This window comes from Amphimedon queenslandica, unplaced genomic scaffold (genome assembly GCF_000090795.2).
Source record: "Amphimedon queenslandica unplaced genomic scaffold, v1.1 AMPQUscaffold_13508, whole genome shotgun sequence".
In the NCBI taxonomy this organism is placed as follows: Eukaryota; Metazoa; Porifera; class Demospongiae; order Haplosclerida; family Niphatidae; genus Amphimedon; species Amphimedon queenslandica.
The window spans coordinates 567,451-588,878 of NW_003546256.1; the positions used below are offsets into that span (position 1 = coordinate 567,451).

The following is a 21,428-nucleotide window of genomic DNA, read 5'->3' on the forward strand; positions in this document are numbered from 1 at the left end:
AGCTTTTAATGTCCAACCATTGATATGGTGCAACCACAATTGTATCTACACGTGACAAAACTAACTAAAACCATCCAAATGCCTTGGTCCCTTTGCCTGTATAATGTATATGCCCACAAAAATGTAGAATTAAAACCGATGACTAGTGTATTATAATATCTATGACAGATCTATATTAGAACATGTGACAGCACGTGGTTTCAGTAAATTTCCGTAAGTCTTAACTAATTTTCATTTTGACTTTTTTCCTCTCTCTCTTCTCTTTCCTTTTTTATATTGCAGGAGTTTGCAAGTTGCATTTAATGATTTATTGAAGGTGATAGAGAGTGATAGAAATGGCTTGAGAAGTACCAAGACTGATAAGGTTTGAGGAAGAGAAAAGGAAGCAAAAAGACTCCATTGTCTTGCAAACAATTAAAGGATATTTTACAATCCTGGCTCCTTCACATTGAGAATGAGAAGGTCAGTAGACACACACACTAGCGTACATCCTGCATCAGCCCCTCCTACTTTAGGCAGCTCAAATGGGCATTGTCTTATCAATGATACGTCATGCACTTTCAGCAACTGTTTGATGTTCCATCGCTAAGCGGGGTCTATGTTGCCATGACAAACATTTATCGTCAGTTTAGCAAAGCACATACAGCTTATAGACAGCTAACATCATTAATGAGTGGGTCTTTATGCAATTACATCATGTACATGTTACTCGGTTACAAATTAATATTGCAGGATAATTTTTGGCTATTTGCCCAAAGTAAATGAAACTTACTATATCAACACACAAAGAATGACTCTTCCTTGACACTTATTAATGTTTTGCTAATTTCAATTTCTTGAAAAATCTTTAAAATTTTGATTGAATACAATAGCAATTTAAATGCAGGGCAGCTGTCATTGCCTATTCTAGCTGTTACAGTTAATGCTGTAGTGAGCCTCAATGAGCAACACACCACTTCATTGTAGATACATGGAATATATAAATAAGATAGAGACTGACAAAGTTGATATGGTAGCTAGGCCTAAGTACCTTTATCTTGTAGAAGCTGCTTCCAAGTATAACCTGTTTAACAATTTTTTTAATAATCAATGAAAAAAATATAAAAACAAGTAATAATCAATAAACTGTAAAGACTGCTGTGCAAGTGTACATCAATTAATTTAGTTTAATTGGTAAAGTTTTTATTAAAAGAGGAGTCCAAGGATAGCAAAGGCAATCATTGAGAGAGCAGCAAAAGGATACAACCCATTAGCAGGACTGACGGTAGGAGTAGGAATAGTAGTGCTGGTAGGAGTAGAAGTGTTGGGAGACATATAACCACAAGGAGGATCAAAAGTTACGTTACAATCCTGCCGATAAGGAAGAAAACCAGTAGCACAGCAACCCAGCATAGAAGAAAAAGTAGAAAGGTCATCGTAACAAGATTCAGGGGTTGTAGCATTGCAGACCAACGTTACATCATTAACATCTGTGTAGATGTCCGGGCAAGTCTCAAGCTCAGGGAGGGTGTCATTCAAACGAAAGAATTTAACAAAACAGTATTCCTCACCGTCACGTCCACAATAAACATTTTGTAGTAGATTGATTGCAAAATTTATAGTTGTAGCATGACTTGGAGCTTCAGAAGAAAGACATCGATAATACTGCAGAATGGGCTCAACGCAGGCAGGGATACAGTTTTTAGCATAAGCTGCATTCAATTCTGCTAAACCTTCACTGGATAAGTGGTCAGGGATGATTATGTTTCCAGTCAAGAGATGAAAACTGCAAGTTCTTGGTAGATTGTTATTCAGTTGAGTGACACAAATGTCAACTTGTTTAATTTCCAAAGCTAATTTACTGAAGACAGAAGCTACAAGAAAGAAGAAGAGTGTACACTTGATGAGGGCAGGAGCAGTAGACATTATATTGATTGCTGGAGTATTGTCCTTCCTTAGATGTTCCTTTAGTTTTGCTGTGGGTTAGAGGAGCAACACAATGGTCCTTTTATAGACACTTCAAGAATTAAAATTTATTTATCTCAACTGCATAAGTTTATACTGACCTAAAGTTGTTGATAATAGTGACCAGGGTTGAGGTTTATGGTTCAGACCGGTGCAAAGGTTAGCTAGCATGTCATTGTCTCTACGTCACATAGACTGTCTAATGACATTCATAGCTGTTGCAATGAATAATAATGAAGTTAATAATAATAATGAGATTAATTAATTAATGCCCAGAGAAGGACAATGTGCATGGAATAAGAAATCTAGTGTAATATACTTACTATCAACAAGGGTATGTATGAATCCTAAGCAGTGCAAGTTTCTATACATATCCCCTTCCTAAACAGGTATAGAAATAATTATAATATCACTATAAGCCTTATGTGAAGTTTCATAATTAATCATTTACATTGCAATGACATGATTATTTTATTTCAATAATCAGCAAAAAAATTAAAATAGCAAGCAATAATATTGTATAAACTGAGAGGACATTACTGTGCATGCATAACTACTACAGTCTTTATTAGTATGCAGTTAAGTTTATTATTAAAAGAGGAGTCCAAGGATGGCAAAGGCAATCATTGAGAGAGCAGTAAAAGGATACAACCCATTAGCAGGACTGGCAGTAGGAGTAGTGCTGGGAGTTGGAGCATTAAACCTACAAGGAGGATCAAAAGTTACGCTGCAGTTCTGAAGAGAAAAAAATCCAACAGCACAGCAGCCCATTTGTGAAGAGAATGTAGAAAGGTCATTGTGGCAAGATTGAGGGGTTGTGCTATCACAGACCAATGTAGAATTGTAATTTGTGTCAGGGCAAGTATCAAGTTCAGGGACAGTATCATTCAAACGAAAGTATCTAACCAAACAAAATTCTTCATTGTCATGTCCACAAAGAAGATCTCTGACATATTTATCTGAAGCATAATCAGACAACTCAAAAAAAACACACTGATAATACTGTACAGTAGGTTCAATACAGGCAGGAGTACAGGTTTGAGCAAAAGCTGCATTTAGAGCTGCTAGTCCTTCACTGGATGAAGGCTCTGGGAAATCATTTGTCAGGCCAAGGAGGGTACGATTACAAGTTTGTGGTAGACTGTTATTCAGCTGAGCAGTACAATTATTAATTAGATCATCTAGATGATACTTCAAAACTCTTGAACTGCAGACAGAAGCTACAAGAAAGAAGAAGAGTGTACACTTGATGAGGGCAGGAGCTGTAGACATTATATTGATTGCTGGAGTATTGTCCTTCCTTAGGTGTTCCTTTAGTTTTGCTGTGGGTTAGAGGAGCAACACAATGCTGCTTTTATAGATGCTTCGAGATATTAAAATTCATTTCAAGAGAATGAATATGCTTCATATAGCATCACACTATACAGACATTCTAGGAATATCGGCCTACTTGATTAAAATTCTAAGGATTAGATCATCATCCTTTTCCAGAGCTATCGACATTGTACTTTCTATTTCTAGTAATCTAGCTCGTTTTCATAATTATATATTCACTCATGATACCATATACAACAAATGATAAGAAATCAATTTACGACTTAGTTGTACAGTCAGGGCTGCTTCCTCTGAACTCATGAGACACTTCCTATGGACTGAGCCTGGCAGTCTACCCACTAGTGCAAAGTGCAAGTGTGACAGTGAATAGAGGAAGCTCAATGAATTTTGTTACTACAAGTTAAATCATAATATGGATTAATAATGTGTCGTAATGATTATGTTATCATAATTACAAAACAAAGTGAATAGAATACAAGGTATGGAATGCCAATGTGAGCAAAATAGAGCTACAGAAATAAAACATAAAATAAGGACACATGCATTTGGAACAATAGAATCTGGTACAATTCTTGCTTTACATTATCTTAGGATATATTTGCATGTTAGATCTGCACTTTTGCTAACATGCATGCGTGCATACATGGCTTTCAAAACCATATTGGCTATCATGCACTGATGGAATAGCACTGCAAATATTCATCTGGTGAATAGAATGTGCTTTAAATGTGCATTATAATTTATTAATGGACACATTCTTTGCTGTGTTTATGAGTACTGTTGAGCAAAAATTATTTTATTATATTTTATCTAATAATCAGCAAGCGGTATAAAAATAGCAAGACAATAAAAATTAATGTATAAACTGAGAGAGCACTACTGTGCATGCATAACTACTACAGTTTTAGAGTTTATTGTTAAAAGAGGAGTCCAAGGATAGCAAAGGCAATCATTGAGAGAGCAGCAAAAGGATACAACCCATTAGCAGGACTGGAACAAGGAGGATCAAAAGTTACTCTACAGTTCTGTCGATAAGGAATAATACCAGCAGCACAGCAACCCATCCTTGAAGAGTAAGTGGAAAGGTCATCATAACAAGATTGAGGGGTTGTAGCAGTGCAGACCATCGTGAAATTATTGTTTAAATTAGGGCAGGTATCAAGACTAGGGAGAGTATTTCCCAGACGAATTCCTCTAACAGTACAATATTCTCCATCCTCTTCTCCGCAATAAACATTTCGTACAAAATTTGACAAATAATTACTTTGAGAAGCACTGGATGAAATACACTGATAATACTGTACAGCAGGTTCAATGCAGGCAGGAGTACAGGTTTGAGCAAAAGCTGCATTCAGTGCTGCTCTTCCTTCACTGGATGAAGGTTCTGGAATGTCATCACCCAGACCGAGAAGGGTACGATTGCAAGTTTGTGGTATGTTATTTAGCTGAGTGGCACAATCAGACCCTTGTTTAGGAGCAGCATGTTTCAAGACTCCTTTACTGCAGACAGAAGCTACAAGAAAGAAGAAGAGTGTACACTTGATGAGGGCAGGAGCAGTAGACATTATATTGATTGCTGGAGTATTGTCCTTCCTTAGGTGTTCCTTTAGTTTTGCTGTGAGTTAGAGGAGCAACACAATGTTCCTTTTATAGATGCTTTAGAAATTAAAATTTATTTTAAGAGATTTATATTTGTTTTTATAGTTTCGGAATCAATTCCTTTGCTGCTAGTATTTATGATATCAATTGACCCAAGTACACTTGGTGACATCACATCATTACTGTAAGGCACTGTCTAATTAGATCCTGACATTCAATTAATAGTTGTTTTTATAGTTTTGGAACCGATTCCTTTGCTGCTAGTATTTACATCATCACTATAAGGCAGTAACACAATCACTCGGCCACTGCCTAATTAGATCCTGACATTCAATTAATAGTTGTTTTATAGTTTCGGAACTGATTCCTTCACTGCTTATGATATCAATTGACCCAGGTCTACTGTACACTAGGTGATATTTGTCTACCATTAGTACAATGTAATTTTACTCAACTTCATCAAGTTTATTGCAACCTGAAGTTGTTGATGTGTAACTGATCTGAAAAAAGTGACCAGGGTTGAGGTGAATGGTACATGTGCCAAAGGTTAGCTTTCGTTGTCTAGCTGTTACATCACATGATATTATTTATAGCTGTTGCAATGAGCATATAATAATGAGACTAGATAATACTCAGAGAGGACAATATGTATGGAATAAGAAATCTGGTATTATAAGTATGAACTTTAGCAGTCCAAGTTTCTATGCAAACAAATGATCTCTTTCTAAATGGGCATAGGAATAGTTATAGTATCACTGAGTTATATTTACCTCATAATGTATTCTCATGTGAGATTAAAAGAAAAAAATTTTCCATTTTTATAATTTTTCCTTATACTTATGCATGTTTTTATGTTGTTGGGTTGATTCCGATTATATTAAATTTTTTTTACAATTTTTTACGTTGATTCTCTTTATATGCAATATTTTGTGTGGCACACTGCATCAGTTGTAAGCCAAGTACCATACAAAAGCACTATCTCCATCAGACTATGTAGAATACATCATGCATGTCCTAGAAGGTGCTTCCAATTATAAATTGTTACTACTGTTAATATTATTAGCTACCATGACATATATACATGTAGATTTAGCAAAGAATAAGTTAAAAATGCACCTAAATGAATAAACCTTGTGCTCTTAATGTTAGAATCACGATGGGATTTTGAGGCAGTGACAAAACAGATTTCTTTTGCCAAAAGTACATTATATTTTGCATCCAGTAGAGGATTGAATGTATTTCAGAATAGAGAGGGAGTGGTGTATGGTCTGCTAAGTTTATGTAGCTAGAAAAGAAGAAATGGCTGTAGCATATAATCATCATAACTAGCTTCTGGCACTATTGATTGTTTACAACCAGAGGCTACAAAAGAGATGCATGCATGCACAGAATAATTGCCTGTCCAGAATACTTTACATGATCTACTATATAACAATAGCAATTTAGTATTAATTGTGCATAAATGCTTCAAACATGTTCCTTAAGTATTATTGAATAAATATTGACGATAAAAAACAAAAAAAATCTTTCATGTAAATAAATTTTGCTTAAAATAATCATCAAAATAGGTTTAGTGTTTAAGAATGAACAAGATAATGAACTGCTGTGTGTGTATAATTTAATTAGTATTCAGTTAAGTTTATTGTTAAAAGAGGAGTCCAAGGATAGCAAAGGCAATCATTGAGAGAGCAGCAAAAGGATACAACCCATTAGCAGGACTAGGACTGGCGGTAGGAGTAGGAATACTAGTGCCAGTAGGAGTAGAAGTGTTGGTAGGGGTACTAGTGTCGGTAGGGGTACTAGTGCTGGTAGAGGTACTAGTGCTGGTAGGGGTACTAGTGCTGGGAGATGTATAACCACAAGGAGGATCAAAAGTTACGTTACAGTCCTGCCAATAAGGAAGAAACCCAGTAGCACAGCAACCCAACATAGAAGATACATTAGAAAGGTCATCATAACAAGATTGAGGGGTTGTAGCATTGCAGACCAAAATGAAATCATCGTTTAAGTCAGGGCAAGTATCAAGACCAGGGAGAGTATCATTCACACGAAGGAATCTAACATAACAATATTCTCCATCATCTTCTCCACAATAAACATTTCGTACCAGATTTGACAAATAATTTTGAAAAGCACTGGATGAGTTACCGAATATGGGATGTGAATAAACACACTGAATATACTGTACAGCAGGTTCAATGCAGGCAGGAGTACAGGTTTGAGCAAAAGCTGCATTTAGAGCTGCTCTTCCTTCACTGGATGAAGGCTCTGGAATGTCACCACCCAGACCGAGAAGGGTACGATTGCAAGTTTGTGGCAGATTGTTGTTCAGCTGAGCTGTACAATTATCAAACAGGCTTCCTTGTTTAGGAGCAGCATGTTTGAAGACTCCTTTACTGCAGACAGAAGCTACAAGAAAGAAGAAGAGTGCACACTTGATGAGGGCAGGAGCAGTAGACATTATATTGATTGCTGGAGTATTGTCCTTCCTTAGGTGTTCCTTTAGTTTTGCTGTGAGTTAGAGGAGCAACACAATGCTCCTTTTATAAATACGTCAAAAATTAAAATTCATTTTAAGAGATTGATATCATGCAGTTCCACGAAACTATAAAATTACATTTGGATGGTGATATAATTGCACACAATTACTTGGCATAACATAGTAGAACTTTGCACCTAGTAATATCCTTCTTGCATGCATACTGATAAGATATCGATATGAATCAGAAAATGTAATAAAATGATGAATCTCTCCTAGTCATGTGTACATAATTATTTGACCCATGGTCTTTGACCAAATTTTTAGAAAAATCTAATTTTGTTGCAGAATCAGCTATTGTTAATAAACATTATTAGGATTCAATTATCTTATGATTCCTACTATATTGAAAGAAGGAAGCTGGTTTCCGTAGTAAACAAATATTTTATCAGAACAATGATTTAATGCTTGTTTTGACCACACATCAATGAACTCTAACCTTGCGTCAGCCAATACTATAGCACATACTTGTTTTAATTCATTTATAATTTTGTTATGCTTGTAAAACAATTTAGCAAAGTCTAAAGGATCCAGTAGGAGTAGGTAAGTAATATGCAATTCTATTTTGCTCATAATATCCTCCTCCAGCCTGTGGCTGCTACCAGTTTGGCCTGCAAGTTTTTTTACAACCTGCAATGATGGCAGCTACAATAAGCATGCAGCAGGCTGACATGTTACACAGTCAGACTATCAAGTGGCCAATTGCAACTCTTAGTGACAACACAATACCCTAACTAATAAGGCTGTCAATATACACCTACTTAATTAAAATTTTATAATGTTTAGATCATCCTTTACCAGGAGCTACATTGTAATCTAGCTCATTTCCTGAATTAAGAGCTATATTTACATATAATACCATACCTATAATGAATAATAAGAAATCAATTTATAACACAGTCATACAGTCAGGGCTGCTTTCTAAATCATGATAGGATTTGAGGCAGTGACAAAACAGATTTCACTTATCAGAAATACACTATATTTTATATCCAGTAGAGAAATGAATGAATGTATTCCAGAGTAGAGAGGGAGTGGTATAGTTTATGTAGCTAGAAGTATTATTGATATTCAAAATAGATATTAAAGATAAAAACAAAGAAAATATATTTCATGTGAATAAATTTTGCTTGATAATAATCATCAAAAGTAGGTTTAGTGTTTAAGAATAAACAAGATAATGAACTGCTGTGTGTGTATAACATAATTGTTAAAAGAGGAGTCCAAGGATAGCAAAGGCAATCATTTAAAGAGCAGCAAAAGGATACAACCCATTAGCAGAACTGGTGGTGGGAGTAGGAATACTAGTGCCAGTAGGGGTACTAGTGTTGGTAGGGGTACTAGTGTTGGTAGGGGTACTAGTGCTGGTAGGGGTACTAGTGTTGGTAGGGGTACTAGTGCTGGTAGGGGTACTAGTGCTGGTAGGGGTACTAGTGCTGGTAGGGGTACTAGTGTTGGTAGGGGTACTGGTGCTGGTAGGGGTACTAGTGCTGGTAGGGGTACTGGTGCTGGTAGGGGTACTGGTGCTGGTAGGGGTACTGGTGCTGGTAGGGGTACTGGTGCTGGTAGGGGTACTGGTGCTGGTAGAGGTACTGGTGCTGGTAGGGGTACTGGTGCTGGTAGGGGTACTGGTGCTGGTAGGGGTACTGGTGCTGGTAGGAGTACTGGTGCTGGTAGGGGTACTGGTGCTGGTAGGGGTACTAGTGCTGGTAGGGGTACTAGTGCTGGTAGGGGTACTAGTACTGGTGGTAGGGGTACTAGTGCTGGGTACTAGTGCTGGTAGAGGCTGCTCTTCCTTCACTGGATGATGACTCCGGAATGTTACCACCCAGACCAAGAGGGGTGCGATTGCAAGTTTGTGGTATGTTATTCAGCTCAGCAGTACAATTAAATACTTGCTTAGGAGCAGCATGTTTGAAGACTCCTTTACTGCAGACAGAAGCTACAAGAAAGAAGAAGAGTGTACACTTGATGAGGACAGGAGCAGTAGACATTATATTGATTGCTGGAGTATTGTCCTTCCTTAGGTGTTCCTTTAGTTTTGCTGTGGGTTAGAGTAGCAACACAACACTCCTTTTATAGACACTTCAAGAATTAAAATTCATTTCAAGAGATTGAAGCTATAACTATAGTGATATTGCACTCAATAAATAAATATTAGCATTATAAAGTAGAAATTTGCACCTAGTAATATCCTTTTTGCATGCATACCATATGCATCAGAAAATGAAATGAAATACTGACCATGTGTACTTAATTTGACCCATGATCTTTGGCCAAATTTCTAGCAACTTTAAAAATTCATAAGAAATTACATTAGAGTTCAATTATCTTATATTTCCTACTACATTGAAAGTAAGGAATCTAGTTTCTACAGTAAACAAATATTTAATCAGAACAATAATGTAATGCTCATTCAGACTGCACATTAAATGGGACACCTACGGTGCTTGGACTTGCCGCAGTTGTCAGTCAGTAAATATATTTAATCGTAAAATGATCCACATGTTACAGAAGCATATTACCTCTATTATTTACCCAAATAAATAAAGTTTGTGCTCCTAATATTAGAATCACAATAGGATTTTGAAGCAGAAACTAAACAGATTTCACCTATAACATATTGTATCCAGTAGAGAAATAAATGTATTTCATGCAGAGTAGAGAGGGAGTGATAGATCTATATGGTCTGCTAAGTTTATGTAGCTATAGAAAAGAGGACATGGTTGTAGTGTGTAATCATCATAACTAGCCTCTGGCACTATTGATTGTTTACAACCAGAGGCTATACTATAGTACAAAAGAGATGCATGCATGTACAGAATAATCAACTGTCTGGAATACTTTACATTATCTACTATGATCTACTATAAAACAAGAGGAATGAAGTGTTAATTGTGCATAAATGCTTCAAACATGTTCCTTGTCATTTTCATAAGTATTAGTGACATTCAAAATAGATTTTAAATGTAAATAAATTTCGCTTAATGATCAACAAAAAATTTAATAGGTTTAGTGTTTAAGAATGAACAAGATAATGAACTACTGTGTGTGCATAACATAATTAGTATTCAGTTAAGTTTATTGTTAAAAGAGGAGTCCAAGGATAGCAAAGGCAATCATTGAGAGAGCAGCAAAAGGATACAACCCATTAGCAGGACTGGAACTACAAGGAGGATCAAAAGTTACTCTACAGTCCTGTTGATTAGGATAGATACCAGCAGCACAGCAACCCAGCCTTGAAGAGTAAGTAGAAAGGTCATCATAACAAGATTGGGGGGTTGTAGCATTGCAGACCATTGTTAAATCATTGTTTAAATCAGGGCAAGTATCAAGACCAGGGAGAGTATCATTCACACGAAGTACTCTAACATAGCAGTATTCTCCATCATCTTCTCCGCAATAAAAATTTCGTACAAAATTTGAAAAATAATTTTGAAAAGCACTGGATGAGTTACCAAATATGGGATGTGAATAAATACACCGAAAATACTGTACAGCTGGTTCAATGCAGGCAGGAGTACAGGTTTGAGCAAAAGCTGCATTTAGAGCTGCTCTTCCTTCACTGGATGAAGGCTCTGGAATGTCACCACCCAGACCGAGAAGGGCACGATTGCAAGTTTGCGGCAGGCTGTTGTTCAGCTGAGTGGTACAATTATCAAACAGGCTTCCATGTTTAGGAGCAGCATGTTTGAAGACTCCTTTACTGCAGACAGAAGCTACAAGAAAGAAGAAGAGTGTACACTTGATGAGGGCAGGAGCAGTAGACATTATATTGATTGCTGGAGTATTGTCCTTCCTTAAGGTATTCCTTTAGTTTTGCTGTGAGTTAGAAGAGCAACACAACACTCCTTTTATAGATGCTTCAAAAATTAAAATTAATTTTAAGAGATTGAAACTATGAACTCAATTTGAATGGTGATATAATTGCAGTCAATTAATCAGGATAACATAGTACAAGTGAACTTTGCACTTAAATGACAATATCCTTCTTGCATGCATATGAATCAGAAAATGTAATAAAATGAAGAATTTCTCTTAGCTGTGTACTTAATTTGGCCCATGGTCTTTGGCCAAACTTTTAGCACCTTTAAAAAGTTCATAAAAATCCAATTTTTATTGGAATCAACTATTATTATATTTAATATCTAATTTACTTTAAGGTTCAATTATTTTATGCTTCCTACTACATTGAAATTAAGGAAACTGATTTCCACGGTAAACAAATATTTAATCAGAACAATGATTTTATATGTTTATGGGAACCAATTCAGCCAATTTTAAAGGACCCAGTAGGAGAGGGCAAATATTTTGCTCATAATATCCTCCTCCAGCTTATTGCTACCATTTCTTAATTTGGCCTGCAACAGCTCCTTCAGTGCAAATGATGGCAGCTGCAATAAACAAGCAGCAGGCTGAGAAAACAGACATGTTGATACAGTCAAATTATGAAGTGATCCAACTTTATGAAAATGCTCAGGCATATGGTGTAGATACACAGTAATACCTTCCAATCCCTTTCATTTAATAATAATAATTATTATTATTATTATTTACTCTATTATCTATGCATATACGCATGATACAAATGAGCCACGCCCATAAGACGCGAGGGCCGGGCCGAGGCTGGTGGTGAGTGAAAATGTCACTTTCCAAGTGGCACATTCTCTCACTATCAAAAGCAGAGTTCTTGGACGACATAAAGTGGGTAACTGTGTTCGGACCGAGTGGAAACGAAGCCATATTGGTCACCCAAAGCAACGAGCTATACGCCATTGGAACCAATGGAAACTGTTGCTTGGGACTTGGGACTCCGATCACTCCTGGCTTTACACCAAAGAGGATAGAGTCACTGAAAGGATTGAGTAAGCAGCCTGGTTCAGCTATTGCACTATGCAAAAAATGTCGCTTAAGTACTTACTGTGCACTTTATGTATTGCTGTTTTTTTATCTGAATGTCCCAGCATTTATTTTTGCATATTTCTCTATTCTTTTCCTTCAGATATTTCCTCCATAGCCTATGGCAGTGATCCACATGTACTAGCATTGACCGAGGATGGTACAATATATGCTTGGGGTGCTAATGGCTACGGGCAGTTAGGGCGTGGCTCCACATCGGTCCACTCTAATCTACCAAAACCAGTTAATCATGCACTTGGAGGTGTGATTGTGTCTAAGGTTGCTTGTGGTGGGTTTCACTCGCTTGCTCTCAGCAATAAAGGAGATGTAAGTTATAATGAGTATATTATACACACTGTACATGTAGTTGTAGTAAATTATGCTGCCAATTTTAACTAAGCAGTTTCCTACTCGTGTATTATGTAGTAGTGCATATAGTTTGCTTTATTTCTTAATCCTTTCTATTTAATTCTTTGGAGGTCTTTTATGTGTTTTTTGTGCGACTCTGTACCACTTCAATAGCTTGATCTGTATTCACTTTTAATGAACCTATTAATGATTATACACTCGCTGTATGTTACTGTATTGCCAGGTGTATTCGTGGGGATTCAACAACTGTGGACAGCTAGGCTGTGGTGATACAACCAGTAGGTATAATCCTAATAGGGTCACTGGATTACTTGGTGAGTATCATTGGACCCAGACTGTATCAACTTGATATGTGTAGTCTACAGTGTTATAGTAAACTACACAATGTGAGTGTTTGTTGTGCTTGAGTAAGCATGACAGGATTCTCATTAAGTATATGTACATGTATCTTTCTCTTTTCATTTTAAATTATTTTTCTCATCCCTCCCCCCTCTCTCTCTCTACAGATGGGAAGACTTGCATTCATGTAACGTGTAATCACACTTCCTCTTTTGCTCTTACAGGCGAAGGAGAGGTAACATTATTATTATTATTTATATTTATAGGCTACAATATTCAGTGTTATTACACGTGTACAGTACAATAATCATTATCATGAATTAATTAGTTACCATGGTGAAATATAATTATAATTACAATGTGCTCATCCACATAGGGCGGAGTATTCTTAATAGGTTATTAGTTCTTTCCTACTCTTATGTTGTGTAGAAAGTTTCAGCTCATTCTCATTGAAGTTGGATTTCCTACAAAATAGAGCCAAAGTCCATGTACTATAGTACAGGAACTTGGGCCAAATTTTTGCCAAAAATGGTTGGATGAGATTTCTCTATTTTTATAATTTTTTCTGATACATATTCATGTTTTTATGTTGTGTAGCAAGTTTGAGCTGAGTCCGATCAAAATTAGATTTTTTACGAATTTTTAAAGTTGCTCTAAAATTGAGCCAAAGACCCTGTACTATAGTACAGGGTCTTCGGCCAAATTTTGCCAAAAATGAAAAGGATAAAATTTTTTATTTTTATAATTTTTTTTGATGCATATACATGTTCTTATGTTGTTTTTAAGTTTTCAGCTGATTCCAATCAAAATTGGATTTTTTATGAATTTTTGAAATTCCTTTTCCTTCATTAGATATTATCTTGGGGTCAGAATGGCAGTGGACAGCTTGGCATTGGCTCCACATTACAGCAGCTTCAACCAGTCAACGTTCAGATCAATGATGCATTTATTGATCAGGTACATGTATACAATGTACATGTACATGTTACATATACATTATTTTTAATGATAGCACAAGAATAAAATTTGCATCATTATTGAAGCTACACACTCATGTATATGTACATGTACATGTGCATGTATATGCATTATTGTTCTAAATCTTAAGTTGAATAGGAGACAGAAGAAAAGCTTATTACATGTACATGTACATACATGTACATATATTATTATTATTTTATTAATTATTGTAGATAGTGACGGGGTACTCACATGCTCTTGCATTGAGTGAATGCGGCTCAATTTATGCTTGGGGTGCAAACACTCATGGTCAGCTTGGAAATGCTTCAAAGCAATGCGTATCATCACCAACGATCATTAACAACATTGGAAGGTTAGGAAAGTACATGTACATGTACATCTACATGTAATTTTATTGAGAGTAGAAAATATGCATGTATAATAATTATTAATAATTATTACAAATAATCATTAATTAAATGAAGCAGGAGTTAATGCCTGCTAAGTGTCTTACATGTATTTGCTCGAATCCCGTTTAATGTGTAAAATTTTACGCCTTTGGAAAAATTTATACCTCACGAAACTGTAAATAAGAACAAATTGTGATTGATGATGATGATAATAATGAATTTTAAGTTTAAAGATACGGTACTTGTGTAGTATAGTACAGCACATGTATAGTCATTGTAATTTCAGTCCTGAACAAAATTGTATCATTTTTAGAGCATCAGAAGTTGCTGCTATTCACTTATCTCACATTTCAGCTGCAACCATCAGTGGAAAGGTACATGTACTGTACATGTACATGTACATTGTACATGTACATGTATTTCTATCATTACATTGTCAATACATACTGTACATTATTGAGTATTACTATTACAGGAATGCTAGCTATATACACTGTATATAACATATATTATTTGTTCTTAGATATTGTTCTTCATTTTGTTCTTAGGTATATATTTGGGGCGAATGCTGTCATCAGAATGTGTGTGCTCCTCTTGTAACTGATTTCAATAGCATTGATGAAGTGTTTGCTTGTCTCTCTTCTCCAAGTTGCTCATGGAGACCATTCATGAACAGTGAGCTTTAGTCTCTCTCTCTCTTGGTTTTTTATATCATACTCTCCCCCCCCCCAATTGTTTTTCTCACTCTCCCTCTCTTAGTATTACCTAAGAAAGATTTATCTAGTTGCATTGAGAACAGGTTCAACGATAAGGTACAGTATATGAAATTACAGCAACTTACATGTACATGTACATGTATTATGTACCCAGTTTGACTGGTTTTAATTTCTCCATCCTGTACATGCTGATATGGTTAATAGATAATAGATACATAATTATACATGTGTCTCTCTTATTGTTCATAGGAGACATCAGATATGGTGTTTATTGTAGAGGGCAATCACATTTACGTTCACAGGGTCATCCTGAGAATGAGATGTGCCTACTTTTACTCCATGCTGCAGAATGGGAAATGGAAGGAAAGTGAAATGGAGTGAGTACTGTATTGTGAGAAGCAGTTTTATATGTACACATGTACATTATATCTGCACATACTAGATGTACATGTACATGTACATGTATGTACCTACATGTATGTGATATTTATTTTTCTGCAGTACTTTTGAGATCAATGATTATCCTTACCACATATTCAAAGCCTTCGTCAGCTATTTCTATACTGATAATGTTGACCTACCAAATGAGGACATACCAGGTTTGTGTGCTTTTAATCAAAAGAATGAAGTAATTATGATATAAACCAGAGAGTATATAAGGTGTCATTGCTAATATATGTACAGTACATGTACATGGACATTATTATTATTTTTATGCTCATACCAGACGCTAATGGTCATAATGAAATAGTCAGATTGCAGTCGATTTGTTGAGAATTGCAAACCACAACTGGAAGTGGTTGTAGAATAAACTGTTAGTGATTTGATTTGCTTGTAAAATGCTTATGCTAATAATTATAATACTAATCTCTTATCAATTAACATGAGGGAGATATGAAATTGTTTGTATTAGGGTAAACATTTTCATGTAATAATTTTTTTTTCATTTATTATTATTTTGATTGATTTTTAGATTTGTTAGAACTCTCTGATTGCTATTGTGAGACGGAGCTAAAGAAGAAATGTGAATTATTATTAAAGAGAACAATCTCTGTTGAGAATGCGATTGCATTATACACTATAGCACTAAGATACCAAGCTAAGGTAGTGTACATAATGTAGATGTACTGTATCCACACTTCCACCCAATAGTTCTGTGCTACAAATACAAGTACACATGAATGTTAATAATGCTTTACATACACAGTGTAGCTAGCCTTTTCTCTTCAAAAATAAAATTGTACCCTAGCAATTAGAATGTAGAGTGGTTCTAATCTACAATGTAATTCCAGTTCTAATTTAGTTCCAGTTCTAATTATTATTATAGGCTTACAGTTATTAGTTTTACCAGCTCTTTATTGTGCCAACCTTGTGGTCTGTAACCTAATGAGAGCTGCTGTATGATTATCCATTAGTACAATTGTTGAGTCTAGCTACACATGTACACTAAGCACTGTGATCTTAATACCTAATGTAGAGTGCTGTGTTATATCATTATATTATGTTCTATTCTAGGAGTTGCAAGAATGCTCATTTCGGTACATCACCAGACACTGCAGTGCAGTGATACTTAGTAAGGACTTTATTGGGATGGAGGAGTCAATTTCTAAGAAGTTGTTGGTGAGTCTTGCTGAGGCAGGAGTCTTCAAGAGTTAGAAATGAAGTGCATTTTAGTACTTCATTTTTTGGTAGTTTTTCTGATCTATTTTTTGTTTCTTTTTGTGATTTTTATGGCAGCTTATCCACTTAAAATTTGATATACCAGATAGACAGTTGTATTAGAATTATTTATCATTGTTATTATTATCATATAGACTTGTTTATTTTTGTTTATGTAAATATTATTTATTACAAAAATAGTATTAATTTAAAAAATAGTTTTATGGGTATACTGTAATGTACAGTGCAACATTGCAATGTTGGATCTAGACTAAAATGTCTTCTATATTACTCTATTGTTGTAAAATTGTAATATTAGCTACTCATAATACATTACAATAGTTTGAAATGTGATGACTTATGAAGAAATTATGAATATCCGCATAATCTACCGGGAACCGTACACGAAAAAAATCCGGACGTGAGCGGTCCCCGGGGAGGATGGAGATATAAAGTAGAGCCTCTTAGCATCACAAAAAAACCGAAGAAACTACATCAATAGAGAAGGACCTCCCCGGCTTTTAAACTCTCAAAGAAGCTCTCTGCAGTTTTGCTTGAAGACCCTGTACTACACGGTGGAGAAAATCACTCACGCGTGCTCTAGCTCCCGAGAGAAAGAGAGCTGGTCATGTCAGGCTCTCCTTTGCTAATGGACGATGATCCTATGAGAGGAGATCACGAAACGACAGGCTCTGCTCCTCCTTCCCTTCCTCTACCTACACAGAATGAAATGTCATCGAAAGACATGGAGATTATCAAGAGCCTAGACAGGTAAGAACATTGTGTACATGAATTATTTTAAGCTGTTCCTTAATGTCTCCTTTTATCTTTAGTCGATCCTTTGGTTTTCTTGATCTACACGTCATTCCAAAGAACTCTCATCATCGTACCTCCTCCAGCTCTCATCATTCTAACTCTGGAAACTCAATCTCTGACTTTGTCTCCAGACAATTCATTGCAAAGGTTGTTATTATCATCATTATCGTCATCATTATTGCTGTTGTTGTTGTTATTATTATTATTGTTGTTATTATTATTGTTATTATCATTTATTGTGTGCTAAGCTAGTAGCTGTTCTTGTTATTTTTTATTAAAATGAAGGTTGCCTATATTTATGGGGAAATGAGACGTACAGATGTTTCATTTTCTATTTCTCTCCCTTTCTCTCCTTCTCCTAACTCTCTGCACACACGCAGGGCATTGCTGTCCTCCAGTCTCAGTTACAGAATTGCAATGAAACCACGAAACCTTCTCTCCTCTGTCAAATCGGTCATCTTCACTTGCTCCTTGAGCAGTACCCTGAAGGTATTATGAACATAAAAGCACTATTGTTGATATTTTAATCTAATATTGTGCACTTTATAGATCATAGAGAGAGAGAGAGAGAGAGAGAGTGGGGGAGGGAGGTATGTATGTGTGTGTGTGTGTGTGTGTGTGTGTTTTGCCTGCCTTGGGTGTGAAATTGCTATAATATGTCATGTGGGCTTGAGTAGAGCCTAAAGCTTCTTTACACATTGTTGGGATGTTGTAAAAGGAGAGAGAGAGAGGAAGAGGGATGTAGACCAGCAAGTAAAAGAGAGGGAGACGAGAAGACTAGAAGAGGGCAAGAGCAAATGGGAGACAGATAGGTTTTGTGGGAGAGACAGAAAGAAAGAATATATCATTAGTGGTTTGTTTGTTCTTCTTTGTAGCTTTGTCTGCTTATCAAAATTACAGTCTTTTGAGTACTGACTGCTCATTCAACACCTCCTATCTCTATGGAATCGCTCTAGTCTATTTTGCCTATGGAAAATACGACTGGTATAATACTAGCATTATTTAAAACTTCAGCCTTTATATAATTCTTCTTTTTTTAATTGCCCTCTTCTCCTTCTCTTTGAACGACTCAGGTCTCTCTCTGCTTTTCTTAAAATCCTCTCGCTTTCTCCTGACTTTGCTCGCTTGAGTGAAGTACACATACGAATGGCCATGATGTACAAAGATAATGGAGAGTTGAAAAAAGCAATGGAGGTACAACAATATTCATAATATCCTAATACTAAGCACATGCAATCTTCTCTTTTCTTTCTTTAGCACTTTGGTCAAGCTTATACTAGTGCTGGTCCTTGCAGCATGTCAAGATTAGAAGGTACAGTTTAGCTATAATTCTATAAACTGTCCATATATTGTACATTGTGAATGAATGTGTAATGAAATCTCACCATCTCTCACTATTTTTTCTTACTAACATACCACCCACACTTACTCTGTTTTCCATTATATCCTTATCATTTCATTGTCATTCATTATACATTGTGAATGAATGTGTAATGAAATCTCACCATCTCTCACTATTTTTTCTTACTAACATACCACCCACACTTACTCTGTTTTCCATTATATCCTTATCATTTCATTGTCATTCATTATCTCTCTCTCCTCCACTACTACTCTCTATCATACAGTTCAGTTTCACATCGGTCACTTGTATTTCATGAGAGGAGACTACACTCGCTCTAAGCATTGCTTTGAATCAATACTTGCTTCCAAGAATGTCCCAAACATTATTAAAGGACTAGCATTAAGGCAACTAGGTAAGATACACTTATATTATGTTGCATTAGATGGTGTTGCATTTGAGTATACCTTCTATAGTATTGTACTCAGGTAAACTGAGATTCTTATGTGTTCTTGTATTGTGGTATTCAGTAAAGTAGCAATTGTAGCATGAGTTAGCTTTGCTCCATTTAATAGTGTACTATTGCATTGAATTGTACAGGTCTAATTTACATGTATTTCATTGTATTGTATGAAAGATTCACGTATTTATTGAAACTGATGACATTATGATGTACTATAATTGCACAAAGGGCCCAAATCAGCTGATTTTACATCTTGTTGTTTAGCCAAAAGTCCTAATTATCAACACGTCCGACCGCTAAACATAGATTAATCACTTCCAATAGTATTTTTAAGAAGTACCATACACTTTGTATGTATGTGTACATGTATGTACATGTACTTTTAAATCATTTGATTGTGAATGTGAATCAGTTTATGGACTGAGAGGTGTACTTCCTTCCTTCCTGTTTTGATTTAGTTTTTTTGTAATTTGTCCTTTGAGGTCTTGCTCTTGATCTCTTTCAAAACCCCCTCTTTCTGTCTCGTCTCATCTTGTCTGTCTCTCTCTCTCCTCCTCTCCCTCTCTCTCTTATTCTCCACAGGTTGGTTGTATCACACAGTACCTCAGGTTGCTTCTCACGGCGAGACTCCGAACATCAAAGCAATTGAGTTACTCAAACTAGCCGTTGGGGCTAACCCCTCCTGTGGTCAAGCCTGGTACTTTCTTGGTCGGTGTCACGCTGATCAGGGACAGTTCAAGGAAGCCTTTGTGGCTTATAGACAATCAATAAATAAAGTGGAGAAACAGCCAGACACATGGTGTGCGATTGGGTAAATCTTCATAAAACCTTGAAATAGTTTTTAAAACTCTTATCCAACTCTCTCTCTCTCTCTCAGTATTCTTTATCAGCAGATGGGTCAAGCTAGGGATAGCCTCCAAGCCTACATTACTGCGATATACTTTGATATCACGCACACGGCAACATGGACAGACCTTGGCCTTCTCTATGAATCATGTGGACACTTAGTGTATGAAAACAATAATATCATACAATACTATATCACTTCTCTCTCCCCTCACTCTCTCTTCCCCCCCTCCCTCTTTCTCTTAATAGTGATAGTCTTCTTTGCTACAAGAACGGTCTGGCTGGTCTTGATAAAAAAGGAGGAGGAGGAGGTGAAGGAGAAGAAAAGTCAAGAAAATCCACACACCTGTCTCAGCACGACAGTGTCACGGAGATGCTTATGAGTCGTCTCACGTTTGTCGAGCAGCACATTCAACAGACTGGGGGACTAGCAGTACACAGCTCCAGACCAAGGCAAGTTATACTATAACATGGAGGAAGGAGAGAGGAAGGGGGATATCATATGGAGGAAGTATAGTAATAGGAGGAAGTAGAGAGATACTTGTATATGTACACAATACATGTACACCATTATATTGTACATTAGCTATACCCAGTCCATATATGGCACTGGGCGTTCCTTTTAATTTTTAATGTGTAAATAAGAGTTTTGATAAAACGAGCTTTTCTTTGAATGGGCACTATGTCCGTTAGCACTAGTATTGACCCAATGATTGCTGGTATTACATGTACATGTATGTACAATGTCCATGCATGTACATGTACGTATACTGTATGCTTTATTTATGTACACACGTACTACTCTAAGTGAAAGTGGCCTAGGAGGCTATGTGGTTATGGTCATGGCTTCGTTTATGTCTACAGATCCACCTCTGTAATAATTACTGAGAATTATTTGTACATGTACATGTTCATGGAATATAATATTATTAATATTTTTATACAAAAAATTGTTGTAGTGTTTTCTTTTGTGTGTGTATTAATTGCACACTCTTTTGGATGACACTTCAGTTTAATTGAATAATTCTCATTGTTATGTACTACATGTACATGCATGTACATGTACATGTATAAGTATGTTTAGATGAGTCTGTTATTTTACTGCATGTTTAGATCTGTCTTGCCTTCACTGCAAGAAGCTTGGACTACACTTGTCCCTCAGCACTTTAAGCTCCAGTATCCAAACAATGAG

The 21,428-nt window shown here is 36.1% G+C and overlaps 4 protein-coding genes across 5 annotated transcripts; 2 read left to right on the top strand and 2 right to left on the bottom strand.

Moving 5' to 3' along the window:
• Positions 1-1,143: 1,143 nt before the first annotated feature.
• On the bottom strand, positions 1,144-4,932 carry LOC109593712 (uncharacterized). Of its 2 annotated transcripts, XM_020008682.1 has the most exons (2): positions 4,258-4,932; positions 1,144-1,246 (listed from the first exon to the last, which is right to left on the bottom strand). In XM_020008682.1, exons 1-2 carry the CDS (start codon positions 4,842-4,844, stop codon positions 1,186-1,188), a joined length of 648 nt encoding a protein of 215 aa, XP_019864241.1. In that variant the 5' UTR covers positions 4,845-4,932; the 3' UTR covers positions 1,144-1,185. The 2 variants fall into 2 exon arrangements, with proteins under 2 accessions (XP_019864241.1, XP_019864240.1); XM_020008681.1 differs by lacking the exon at positions 4,258-4,932 and having other exon boundaries at positions 1,144-2,123.
• A 3,727-nt stretch (positions 4,933-8,659) lies between these two features.
• On the bottom strand, positions 8,660-9,411 carry LOC109592499 (tetra-peptide repeat homeobox protein 1-like). Its single transcript, XM_020007937.1, has 2 exons — positions 9,243-9,411; positions 8,660-9,180 (listed from the first exon to the last, which is right to left on the bottom strand). The coding sequence occupies exons 1-2, from the start codon at positions 9,409-9,411 to the stop codon at positions 8,660-8,662; spliced, it is 690 nt and encodes a 229-aa protein (XP_019863496.1).
• Positions 9,412-12,015: 2,604 nt separating this feature from the next.
• LOC100637028 (RCC1 and BTB domain-containing protein 1-like) lies at positions 12,016-16,962 on the top strand. The gene is made up of 13 exons (XM_003383709.3): positions 12,016-12,282; positions 12,420-12,643; positions 12,909-12,999; positions 13,192-13,259; positions 13,877-13,981; positions 14,218-14,357; positions 14,708-14,768; positions 14,943-15,069; positions 15,154-15,206; positions 15,360-15,487; positions 15,612-15,709; positions 16,084-16,214; positions 16,626-16,962. The coding sequence occupies exons 1-13, from the start codon at positions 12,060-12,062 to the stop codon at positions 16,764-16,766; spliced, it is 1,590 nt and encodes a 529-aa protein (XP_003383757.1). The 5' UTR covers positions 12,016-12,059; the 3' UTR covers positions 16,767-16,962.
• A 230-nt stretch (positions 16,963-17,192) lies between these two features.
• On the top strand, positions 17,193-21,428 carry LOC105316557 (lysine-specific demethylase 6A-like; the record flags this gene model as incomplete). Its single annotated transcript, XM_020007942.1, has 11 exons — positions 17,193-17,540; positions 17,603-17,732; positions 17,966-18,074; positions 18,461-18,569; positions 18,659-18,779; positions 18,843-18,897; positions 19,214-19,342; positions 19,973-20,201; positions 20,268-20,399; positions 20,486-20,689; positions 21,350-21,428. Coding segments are annotated over exons 1-11 (1,440 nt in total), but the record flags the coding sequence as incomplete, so codon positions are not given.

Coding starts and splice junctions, on each gene's coding strand:
- LOC100637028 (XM_003383709.3), top strand. CDS start 12,060: ATGTCACTTTCCAAGTGGCACATTCTCTCACTATCAAAAGCAGAGTTC. Junction 14,358..14,707: donor ATCATTAACAACATTGGAAG/GTTAGGAAAGTA, acceptor TATCATTTTTAG/AGCATCAGAAGTTGCTGCTA. Junction 15,710..16,083: donor ACCAAATGAGGACATACCAG/GTTTGTGTGCTT, acceptor ATTGATTTTTAG/ATTTGTTAGAACTCTCTGAT.
- LOC109593712 (XM_020008681.1), bottom strand. CDS start 1,905: ATGTCTACTGCTCCTGCCCTCATCAAGTGTACACTCTTCTTCTTTCTT.
- LOC109592499 (XM_020007937.1), bottom strand. CDS start 9,411: ATGTCTACTGCTCCTGTCCTCATCAAGTGTACACTCTTCTTCTTTCTT. Junction 9,181..9,242: donor CACCCCTCTTGGTCTGGGTG/GTAACATTCCGG, acceptor ACTAGTACCCAG/CACTAGTACCCCTACCACCA.